This window comes from Triticum urartu, chromosome 6, assembly GCF_003073215.2.
Source record: "Triticum urartu cultivar G1812 chromosome 6, Tu2.1, whole genome shotgun sequence".
Taxonomy (NCBI): domain Eukaryota; kingdom Viridiplantae; phylum Streptophyta; class Magnoliopsida; order Poales; family Poaceae; genus Triticum; species Triticum urartu.
Genome location: NC_053027.1, coordinates 497,227,584 through 497,240,161, shown reverse-complemented (window position 1 = coordinate 497,240,161; position 12,578 = coordinate 497,227,584). Strand labels below are relative to the sequence as shown.

General features: G+C 46.3%; 1 protein-coding gene across 1 annotated transcript; it reads left to right on the top strand.

The window, feature by feature from the left end:
* Nucleotides 1-7,427: 7,427 nt before the first annotated feature.
* Nucleotides 7,428-12,377, top strand: LOC125514550 (dihydropyrimidine dehydrogenase (NADP(+)), chloroplastic). Its single transcript, XM_048679889.1, has 7 exons — nucleotides 7,428-7,755; nucleotides 9,175-9,438; nucleotides 9,531-9,701; nucleotides 10,573-10,685; nucleotides 10,767-10,950; nucleotides 11,142-11,251; nucleotides 12,025-12,377. Exons 1-7 carry the CDS (start codon nucleotides 7,507-7,509, stop codon nucleotides 12,179-12,181), a joined length of 1,248 nt encoding a protein of 415 aa, XP_048535846.1. The 5' UTR covers nucleotides 7,428-7,506; the 3' UTR covers nucleotides 12,182-12,377.
* The last annotated feature ends 201 nt before the right edge of the window (nucleotides 12,378-12,578 follow it).

Here is a 12,578-nt window from a genome sequence, read left to right as displayed (position 1 = left end):
GGTCGTCGCTGTGGCCTCGGCGCGACGTGCCGTTCGTGGCGCTGCGTCCCCACGCCGTCGCCGCCGTGGTCCTAACTCCCACTGGACCTCCTAGGCCTCATCATCGCCGGCCTCCCGGACCCGGCCGATCGCGCCCACTTCAGCTCCGTGTGCCGTTCCTGGCGCTCGGCCCCCTACCCACGGCAGCTAACTTGGGTCGACGCAGTGTGTCGTTCGTGGCACTTCGTTTCATCTCCTGGAAGACCGCTACCTTCGGTCAGCGCGGGCCGCCGTTTCTCAAGATCGTCACCCCCGACCTCCCAACGCCAGCCACCATGGCGCCATATGTGGCGCTCGATCTTCCCACCACGGCGGCAACAGCCGTGGACCGTGCTTCCCGGCGGCTTCTTCCTCGATGACCTCGCTTCGGAGTCATCCGACCGCGGGTCGGAAGCAGCCACCTCCTTCCCCAAGAAACTGCACTGCGTTGGCTCCACCGACAGCTGGCTCGCCTTCGACTGGACGGACGACGAGGAAAGGCATGCCTACTTCTTGCACAACCCTTTCTCAAGGGCAACCGTGCCGCTCCCGGAGCTGGACGCCGTCGTCGGTGATGTCTCCGAGTTGTTTAGGATCCGCAAGGTGCTCATGCGATCGACCCCCGATGACCTCATCGTGGTTATGACCAACAACTGGGATCTCCCTATATTTTCAATCCAGCGAGGGAAGGGCGCGTTGTTACCACAGCTGCAAGCAGCTCCCTTTGACTTTGGGACCATCATCGACATTGCCTTTCTTGAAAACAAACTCTGGGGAATCACCAAGGACCAGGAACTTATCTCCCTCCCCATCACCTTTGACGATGTGCACGACATACCCATGGCTACCACTATTGAGCAGCTCATCTGGACCAACATTGATGCTGCTGCTCATGTGGCAGGAGATGACGAGGACGAAGACGGAAACAACAAAGGCTATGCGGGTGACGAGCAAAACAACGGTGAGGCTAAGAATGATAAGGATGAGCTTCTTCTTAGCGAAGAGGACAACGCCAAACGTCGTAATCATGTCAAATCGATGTTAAAAGCTAGGGATGGCATGATAGGCACCAACATCCAATTTGAATCCGACCATATCATCTTTCGGTACTTGGTCGAGTCGTGCGGGAAGCTTCTCATGGTGATACGAGAAGCCGATAGCCCGAGATTGACTTATAAGGTGGAGGTTTTTGTGGTCGATTTCAATGTCCTTGAATGGGTTCCGATCTCTGGCGGCGGGCTAGGTGGCCAGACGCTTTTCATCAGCAAACTCTTCAGTAAGTCTGTTTTAGGTCGCGGGGAGGTGGAACCAAATGCTATTTATTTTATCGATTTTGATGAAGTCTTCAGCATGAAATCCGCCAAGGCGAGATACATTGGTCACTTTCGGGGAAAGAAATTTCTTGACTTCAATACCATAACATGGATCTTTCCTCCGGAGTAGAACCAGTTCTTTATGCATTGGGCACTTTTTCGTTTAAAAAATTATATTTACCTTACTAGGTACATGTAGAGATTTATGCAGTGTGCACTTTCTTTTGGGGTGTCATTGCCAATTCAACCGGTGTGCCTTTTGTCTATTACACTTGTGTCAATTATGGTTTATACTTTTTAAAGATAAATATGGTTTATACTTTATATTATGTCAATGAACGTTGGACACAAGCATGTGACAATACACAACTCTAACAAAAGTGAAAATCATAACTATGACTATATGCCTCAAACTTCTTGGAGAAGTCACATCTCGACTGCACCACCATATGTCTTGTTAACAATGGATAACATCAAGAAATCCAGCCATTGAAGTACCCAAGTTGCTGAAAAAAGATGATGATGTCGTTTATGATGCATATGGAGGCACGCCAACAGACATCACATATAATCAACTCGTCGTCCATGAAGAACAATGGGGATGAAAACTTCCAGACTACTCGGCAATGCCGCGCGATGCCGCTTCCTCTTTTTGTGAGGTTGCCCCCATTACCGTTGGAGCGACGTCTCCACGACACCAAAACCTACTCCCTCAGTCCTAAAATAAGTTTCCCTCCCATCCGCCCTACGGTGCAGGCGCAACAGCCATAGCCATAGGGGGGATTGATCTTGTGGCGTCTAGGGTTTCTTTTCTCACATCTACTACGGTTGAGTCTTCTTTTTAGGGGAACTACTACGGTTGAGTCTATATGTGTGTGCCTTACTTTTGCATCGGAGTGATTGCCGTCGTTGTGTGTGACCTTGGTTGGGATCAGTCGTGCCTTGGACATCCATCCACCATGACTAGAGAGATGAGATTGATGACACAAAAGATTAGGTTTTGTTCATAGGCCGTATGAATGAAAGTGTTACTGTGTCTAGGGCCCGTCGACCGACCATCGTACTTGGCAAGCCAACACACCGAGGCTTCGGTGCCTTGTGATGTGGACCTGGTGTTGTTCGACGGTATGACAAGTTGAGAACACAGCTTGTAGCACAAGTCTAAGGCCTTGTACAATGGGAGATGCTTAGGGAGGTGCTAGAAAAATAAACCGAGTTTTTCTGAAGCACCGGTGCCTATTTCTACAAGAGACACGCTTAGTTAAACGTCTATTATGTATAAATAAACACCGGTGCTTAAGGAAAGCTTGGTTTATATCTCTAAGCACCTCCCCTAAGCACCTTCCATTGTACAAGGCCTAAGGCCAAACTTGCTACCCCTCTGATCTAAATTAATTGACGCAGCTTTAATGAAGTACTACAAGAGTGACAAACTAAGTACAGTACCACATTATTATTGTTGTTATGCATCAGAAAAGAAAAGGTATTATTGTTGATATAGCATCTCCTTACCCCGGGTAACCATGGCCATTTATTTATCCCAGAACCAGAAAGGTAGTTGGACCTGAACGGGAACTGAAGAAACCTTGGCGTGCCAAGTAGGAGTACAAACGATGTACCGTGCAGTCGTGCACGAAGATTCCCCTCCACCTTAGCTAATCTCATTCGGCGGTCCTGTTTTAGGAAGTTCTTCAAAATGGAGAATAACACCGGTCTCTTATCAAATGATGCGCACAACTATCTTTATTACATTATTATTCTATAATAAAGTCTTACAAGATAAATACATGAATCAACTCAAAGCCACCTTCCTAGCGAAACATGTTGCCCTATCTTGTGTCCTAACCTCTCAACACACACCTAAAAATCAGTGACCTCACTTCAAAATGGAGAATAACACAGGGACCAATAATCGCCCCACGACGCCTCCAGTGAGGTAATGACGCCCACAGGCACGGCCGTCGATGGTTCCGGCCGAGGTCGAAACAAGCTTTCGCTGTCAAACTCGCATCCAATATCGACTGGGCCCTTGGATCCATCTCCACTGTCTTCCGCCACACCCCAAGGGAACATCCCCATCGCCGATAGACATCTGCACACAACTGGAGCCCGAGCCCTGCCACCACCGCCAAGAACCGCCGGGGTGGGCCGTCGATCGTAGAAGAAGCCCCATCACTGCACGGCCGACGCCGGATAGGGACACCCGCTTGAAGATCCACCACGGTCGCGCCTCGAAACCATGGCAAAAGAAGGTCGCATCGCCCCCATCCTTGGCAGTCGCACGGCTTAGTTAGCCCGCGGCGACCTGAGGAGGCGACGAGAGTGTGGGTGAGAGTGGAGGGGCTTTGGACGAGAAATCCCATCGGTGGCTGATGGCTGGGGCGAGGAAAGCCTGAGATCGCCTGATCCCTTTTTTCGGATCAAGTCGACCTGATACTTGGATCGAATATGATCTTGTTTTAGGAAGTTGGAATGTTTTTGTTGTGAACATGTCGCGCGGGATCGAAACCAAGCACGACGTTGGCTTCATTCCCTGTCCTAAGCTGAGGTTGCTTTACACAGTCGCCTCACGAACCCGTCTCTTCCCTTGTTCCCGGGTGGTCCCATTCACGCGTGCAGCAAGATGACACACATAAATGTGCTGGTTAAAAACTACTTCCTCCATCCCACAATGTATGACAGAAGGAGTAAGGGCTAGTTTGGTTTGTGACCTGGCAAACATTTGCCTGGCCTGGGGAGTGCCTGAGACATGCCTGAAATATGTTTGGTTGGTGTCCTGTGCACTTGAATTCTTGCCTGGCCTGGAGTACGTAATATGACCATTAGCCTGGCTGGAACACCAGGCAAAATCATTAGCCTGCGCCAGGCATGGAGAATGGGATGCCTGGCTCAAGCCTGGAGCATTTAATAGTAGTTTTTTGGTCTATGGAGTTGTGGGCCAGCAGCTATTTATGGACAAATAAGGAAATAATAGCTACGTACACCTAGGACACTAACCAAACACCTTGTTCCCAGGCTAGCCTGGCCAGGCATTTATTTGGAACTTACCAGGCAAGTTTCGGGCGTGGTTTTGGTCCAGGCAGGAAGCCCAGGACTCGAACCAAACTAGCCCTAAGTCTGGTCTTCCATATTAACTGTTGCTGATTTTAGTACAAAGAGAATAATAAAAAAAGCGTTCAAATTTTTAGTACAAAGAGAATAATAAAAAGTAAAAATGCGTGTGAATTTGCTGGGAAGTCATTCACGTGTCTGACCTGGCAGAACCGCTGGGATCCACTGCAGGAACAAAAGTCGTAAGCAGGAAAGTACTCCTATGTGCCAATGCTAATGAGGTGTATGGATGCAATCCTCGAGCGTAGATAGACGGGAGACCGTATATACATGATCTACGTGGATTGGTTGTCGTGACATGTACGGAAGTTGTTGGTAGATCATATAGGGAGTGGTGGATGCTTGTGGAATATACTTGGAGCAGGCAATGTTACGTCGCGTGTGTGTATACTGGACGGGACATGTGGCGGATGACTGCCACCTAGCCCCTAGTGCCGTGGATAGATGAGGACGTGTACGCATCATGTTGCAGTTTTTGTTGTGCACGTCTTCCTTGCGACTTTGCGCAATTATCGCCTCACCTCAATGAGACCACGAATGGAGACGGTTTGCTAAAACCAAACGCCTCGCGTGTGGAGCCGTTCTTATCCAGCACCGACCCTCTGGTTCGCCATGTGCAACGTGCTTCTTGCTTCTTGGACAGTATATGATAATCATGTAGAGTCGACCTACTTTTGCATGATGGGGTTGCATGCCTTAATTATTGGTTAGCTATTTACATTAATCACTACTCACTCTGTTTCATAATTATTGCCGTGATCTGTTTTTCATAATTAAGCTGTAAAAAATGAACTCCACCTCGTTCAAACTCTTTTGGATAACATAATTTACTCACATTCTTGTGGTATACTGCTACTACCTAGTAGGAGTATGATTTACCCAAGCAACAGGTTAGAGTGAATCTTTTACGCAGCAGATCTTTCAGTCAAAGGGAGAAAGGTGAGCCGTAATTTGTCCCGTCCTGCCTGCCTGAACGCGTGAAAGGGACGGCCGAACAGAAGGGGACGGACGGAAGCGATCCCGCCGCGTTGGACTGATCTCGGGCGGTGGCTGCCAGCTCGGGACAACCAGACCAGCAGCTCTGATCAGCTAAAAATAAATGTTCCGAGATCCTAATCAGGCTCGCCGCATGTGATTAGCCGCGGTGGAAGGGAATCTTGGTGCGCGGTTGTTAACATCGTTTGTCCTTGGCACGCCAAGGGTTCTACTGCCTGTTCAAACTTAACTACCTTTCCCGGATAAATGGTCATGGTTATCCAGGGTAAGGGAATGCTGTCCATTGAGATAACAAAATTACTAGTGCTAGTGGTTACTTATTCGTCTCGCCAACTAATCGGTACCAAGCGGTGAGCTTTGGTATGCTACCAACAAAATTTACAATAACCTGCAAAAGAAATTACAATAATAAAAAATTAACCAGCCATCTTTTGCTAGGCTGCCGTTTGTCCGTAGCAACTTTTTAAATCTAAATGTTACTTACTCAGTTTGCAAGACTTTTGAAGGATTCCATTTATAGAGATAAAGTATGCATGTGGACGTTCCGGGCTCATTCAGTTTGCAGGACTTTCTAAAGATTCCATATGATTTTGGCACTAGCCATTATTTTCCTTTGAGTGATATTCGTTTTCACAAGAATGGAGATGTCAAATTCCTTTGGATTGTGTCTGTATTGGTCCCATTTTTAAGAATTTTTAGCATTAGATGGGGCCTCGTGAAAAAATTAAGGGCTCTTTGATTTGCATGATGGTAAAATCGTGGGAATATAAAAAACACAGGATAGAAATGTCATGCCTATGGAAAATTTTCAACAGATTTAACTGAATGTTTGATGGGAAAATTTCTATGGGATTTCAGTCCTACAAAACCAAATGGGCAACACAGGGGAAAATGCTAAAAATCCTTCAAGAATTCTTCATCTTGAAGGATCGAAGGATTCCTGATTGCCGTCGTGCTCCCCCATTGGGGCAGGCCCGTGGCCTTTTCCCGTAGCACGGAGGGTGAAGGGCCGAGCCAATGCTTTGCATCGTGACACCGGCGGTGGTGATGCCTGCGGGTGTCGCATTTCCCTTGGGGTGCCGCTTTGGTCCTCTTCCACCCCTTCAGCAGTCTGGGTGAAAACCTTTGTTTTCTTTGGCGGATGTGGCGGCGGCAGCGCATGGCGTCGTTACCTTCTTTGAGGCGCATCGATGTCTGTGGTGGTTTTCGGTCATGCGGCCATCATGCGCTTCTCCTCGGCGACACTCTAGTGGCGTTTCCACGTCTTTGGTGTGTTTTTGTCGTGTTTTTTTATCAGCTTTTGAGGACTCTCTCAACATCATGTATCCTTGTTCGATCAATTGGCTTTATAGTTGGTCGATAAAGCGGGGTGTGAGTCTGGTTCGTGAAGTCGCCATCACTTTTGTCCAAAGAAAAAAAAGAAGTCACCAAGACGCGATTTTGTAGCAAACATTTGAAAATGTTTTCATTGCTTGCAATGTCTCATCACAAAATGACATTAATGAGAAACATGAAAAGAAAAACCGATGCTCCGAATACGCTATTTCAAAAGCAAAAATCATTTTGGAGCATCAATTTTTTCCCATGTCTTCCACAAACCTCATCTAGTGATGAAACTTCATGAGCAATGAAAACATTCTTCAATGTTCGCTGCTACCTCTGATCCATATTATCATTGGTTTAGTACAAAGTTATAAAAAATTCAGAATTATTTAACTTTTCTTATTCTTTTTCAATTTCCCGTTCACACGAGCTCACATGAGCTCGAACTCAGAAAAGCACTTTCAAAGTCACCAACACTCCATAAAAGTAACCAAAACAAGTCTACATATACAAGCATTAACAAAAGTCAATACAGTAGTTTGGTTGCTGGATTAGTCGATTATCATGCGGCGCATTTTCAATCACAACACGTAACCCGCAAGGGCTTTCCCCATCACGTAATCCCACACTAACTTTAAAAAAACGTTATAAGAGGTTCCTTTCTCCCTCATCCGTGATACTCCCCACAGATTCACATCGCAAAACAGAAAGAAAGAAAAAAAAAAGAGACAGAGAGAAAGCAGCAATGGAGTCGCTGACTCTGCGCGCCTCGCCGTCGTCGACCGCCTCGCCGCCGCTCCGCCTGCCCGGCCGGCGGCGCGCGGCGTCCGTCCGCGTCTCCGCCTCCGGCGCCGGCGAGCCGGACCTGTCCGTGACCGTGAACGGGCTGAAGATGCCCAACCCGTTCGTGATCGGCTCCGGCCCCCCCGGCACCAACTACACCGTCATGAAGCGCGCCTTCGACGAGGGCTGGGGCGGCGTCATCGCCAAGACCGTAATCCCTCTCACCACTGCTCATTACTAGCTCCCATGAATCGCTGCTTGCGTCACGCGGTCGCCGTCTTCCTTCAGTTCTGCGGCGCGCACGGGTAGGATAGGATCTACGTGCTGTGGTTCTGGAAATTGCGGTTCGATCGCCTCGGATGCTTGGCGCCATTGCGGTTTGGCCGTGTGGTTCCGATTTGGGTGGGATATGGAGTGGGGGCCAGCTCAATCTGCTGGAGAGGCGGTAGATCCTAACCTCATAAGCTGGGTGATGACCGCCGGAAATCTTGTGCTCGGTCCACGCTAGATTCACTGGGTTGGGGAATGGGCATGGATCTTAATTATGACGTAGTGCCGGCGTGAGAACTGTATAAGGCAGTAATATGGCTGGTGTAGATCACATTAGACTGCTGTAGATCACATTTTTTGTGCGGGCTAAGCTCTGCTCTCTTTTCTGACAAACCTCTTGTAAGGTGTTCTAAGTTTTTCCATTTCACTCCCACTACTAAACATTAGAAGGAATCTTTAACTCGTCACCTGTCCCATTCTGCATTAGTCTGTCACAGTCATCACTTTCACATTGCTGATACCACCACTCTGCATTGGACCTACGGAGTCATCAGTTATCAGTTTCACCAATGACATTTAATGGTCTGTCTTTTGTTGGTTTAAATTATGACTGGCAGGTGTCCTTGGATTCTGGACAAGTTAATATCGCGGTGCGCACGGATAGGATAGGATAGGATCTATGTGCTGCAGTTCAGAGAACCGTGTTAGATCACCCTGGATGTGAAGTGACTGCTTAACAGCATTGCGTTTTGGCCGTATGATTCTGATTTGGATTGGATGTGGAGTGGAGGCCAGTTCATTCTTCTGGAGAAGCAGTAGATCCTAACCTCACAAGTTGATGCCAGACCAGGTGGATGGTGACCACCAGAAACCGTGTGTTTGGTCCGCATTAGATTCATTGGGTTGGGGATGGATCTTAATTATGTAGCCCCGAAATGAGAATTAAGACAGTAATATGTCTGGTTAAAAATTGTTTTGCTGCAGATCATAGGAGAATTTCTTTGTTGCGACCACATTAGTCATTAGACTCCTGTAGATCACATTTTTGTATGGATTAAGCTCTGCTTTTTTTTATTTTTCCTGACAAACCACTTGCCTGAAACATGTCCATCTGCTTTTAGAGTAAGGTGTCCCAACTTTTTTCCGATGAACATTTATTCCCAGTACTAAATATTAGAAAGAAGCTTTAACTAGTCACTGGTCCCATTGTACATTAGACGGTCACAATCATCACTTTCACATTGCTGATACCACTCTGCATTGAACCTACTCAGTCATCAGTTCCACCAATGGCATGCAATGGTCTCTGTTTTTTCACGTAACACTATGGCTAACTGTTGGTTTAATTTATGACTGGTAGGTGTCCTTGGATGCTGGAAAAGTTATCAATGTAACTCCTCGCTATGCTCGGCTCAGGGCAGATCCTAATGGATCTACCAAGAGTCCTATCATTGGATGGCAGAACATTGAACTTATCAGTGATCGACCTCTCGAGACAATGCTTAACGAGTTCAAGCAACTGAAGAAGGAATACCCTGATAGGATACTCATTGGCTCAATAATGGAGGAATACAACAAAGCAGCATGGCATGAGCTTATTGAACGTGTTGAGGAATCTGGAGTGGTAACTTTTTCATACTCTGTGTTTTGGTGCATACTTTTTCAGAGTCATGATAATGAAGTACTACTGATCTGTTTTATTTTATCATTCAATAGGATGCTCTTGAGATAAATTTCTCATGCCCACATGGCATGCCTGAGCGAAAAATGGGTGCCGCTGTTGGACAGGACTGTGCCTTGTTAGAGGAGGTTTCTGGTTGGATAAATGAGAAGGCCACCGTGCCTGTTTGGTCTAAGATGACTCCTAACATTACAGATATTACACAGGTTACTTCTGCATATAATACATCTATCGAGTACTTAGCAGTCACAAATCTTCCGTGTTCACTTGCTATGGTTCAACAAATGATGAGTCCTAAATTAGTTTTTATCCTTGCTACTTTCCACATATTTAGTTTGTACCTTCCAAGAAAACATACCTAGTTTGCTCTCTGCATTGATCTTAGTAGTTTGGTTCTCAGGTCGTACACTCGTTGATCTGTTAGCAGAAGCTTAGCTGTTAGAAAATAATAATGAAACTATTCGTGTAAGATAGTTTTTGTCTTGTTCTACATATCTTGGATTTTTGGTAACAACTGGGAAAGGGTGGGAGGTTTTGCTGGATTAGGGATGTGAATTCTGGTTTTAGTCTCAGGTCCATTTTAGCAAGACCGACAGAAACTGTGAGTGTCTGATTTGTATCTTCAAAGACACTGTAGGGTGGGTCATCATGAAATGCTGAGGTAAATCAAACTTTCTAAAATGATGGGAGTTCGATCCTCAAACTCCTAATCCTCATTCCATGTAAATTCTCATACCCACCAAAGATATGGTAATCTTTCACAGTCCAACATTGCTAGCCACGTTACTCCACGCTACCAGGTTGATCATTTCTTGGGCATTTCTCAAAGTCTAGCATCATAACTCGTACTGATGTGATCAGTGAAACATCAATTATACATTGGCATCTCTATTTGTTTAATTGTGCATCCTGGAATAGGACTGATAAGGGAAACTGACATTATTGCCATCACTTGTGCTGCACATGACTCTCCATGATACTTCTTCTTTTTGTACATTATACGGCGCTAAGAATATTTGCTAATTTCACCCATATTTATTTGTTTATGTTTTCATTTTTTGTCTTAACACCATGCAGCCTTCAAGGATTGCTCTTAAGTCAGGTTCTGAAGGAATTGCCGCTATCAACACAATTATGAGTGTGATGGGAATTGATCTCAAAACTTTGCGCCCAGAACCTTGTGTGGAGGGGTTAGATTCAGTTCCCTGGGTTGTTTTTTTGGAGCATGTCCATTTATTGCTAGCAATTTGAAATAACACTCTGTTCCACAGGTACTCCACACCTGGAGGATATTCTGCGAGAGCTGTGCACCCTATAGCACTTGCGAAAGTCATGCAGATAGCAAGACTGATCAAAGAGGAATTTCCTGAAGGTCGATCCCTCTCCGCCATTGGCGGTGTTGAAACCGGCAATGATGCTGCTGAGTTTATTCTACTTGGTGCAGATACTGTACAGGTGAGCTCTTGAACTTAGTACGCAACATATTTTCCGATCAAAGGGACTGATGTGGCTCTATGCGTTGTGCATCCTTATGTGTACTGCCGGTACACATTTTTAGACACACATTTTTAGTTATACTGTAGGCAGTACTTCTGAGACATCATTTTCAGTCGAGTCACTAACGAAGTAATGATTATTCATCACAGGTATGCACAGGTGTAATGATGCATGGTTATGGCCTTGTGAAGAAGCTGTGTACAGAGTTGCAGGATTTTATGAGAATGCACGACTTTACATCAATTGAAGATTTCCGAGGGTATGTCCCCTTCACCGTTTTTTCTTTGTGGTTGAATTGGCGTTGGAAACCATCTGGATGAACTACCTTTCTTTCCAGTACATATCAGGATACCATGTACTACTTGACTATGTTGTGCTACCTCTAAACGTTCACTTCTTTGCTTTAAGCCTCCAAGCACCATTGTGTTACTGAAATCTAACGAATGAGCTTTGGATGTAGTAGATGATCATCGACATGAGAGCTCAGGAGGTTCCCTTCGCTATTTTTTTTGTTACACATGTTACCAGATACAGGACAGGATTAGTGAAGGAGCATGCCCCTTGTTAAAACTGGAAAAGAATTCCCTTGTTAAAACCGGAAAAGAACAACTTTCCATGAAAAACGGAAAAATAAAAGGTTTTGCGTAAATGGGTGGAAGGTAATCATCAACAGGGAAGACTTAGGAAGTGTGGGCAATAATCATGGTTAGCTATTGCCTTCAACCTTAATCATGCCTCCTATAGCCTGATTAGCATGCCTAGCCCCACCATGTATGAACGGTACAAGTTGAAAGCCGTGTGCACCGTGCAATGATCAACTCCCTGTCAAGTTGGCCTTGTTTTACTCTGCCTGGAGGAAGTTTCCCCGAAGCATCAGTAGTCCAGTGCTAAATGTCTGCCCCACTAGTAGAGAATTCCTGAGCTGCCTCTTTCAAGTTTCAAGTGTACATAATTTTTGTCCCCCTCTTCCTGCTGACGTGCTTGATTACTTTCGCCTTCTGGAACAAGATCGCTGATAATTCGTTGTCGCAGGGCGTCTCTCCCCTACTTCACGACGCACACGGACCTGGTGCAGCGGCAGAAGGAGGCGATCAAGCAGCGGAAGGCCATCAGGATGGGCCTGCAGTCGGACAAGGACTGGACCGGCGACGGGTTCGTCAAGGAGACCGAGAGCATGGTCTCCAACTGATGCCGCAACCCCGCCTGATCTCTCGGTCTCCAACTGATGATGCAACTCAGTCTGATCTGATCCCCTCACGACGACCTTCCTTTCCACCATACTTCCTTCCACTTGTGATTAAACCCGGACCTATAAACGAAACGAAAAGAACAATGGGAACTTTTGCTGCACCTCATCATTCAATAAAGCATTGTAGTGTACGAAATTCCTCTTTCCTTTTCACCGTGTGGTTTAAGGCACGACGGGCCAATGCGACGACGATCCAGGTCTGGACCTGGACTTTGGACCTTGAGTCTTCGGGCTGGACCGAGTCATGAGTTCACTCACTCGGCAGCTGATAATTATCCTCTCTTTTGCGACTACCAGTCTCTTCGAGACACAGTATGTTTCCCTGTCATGTGAACAT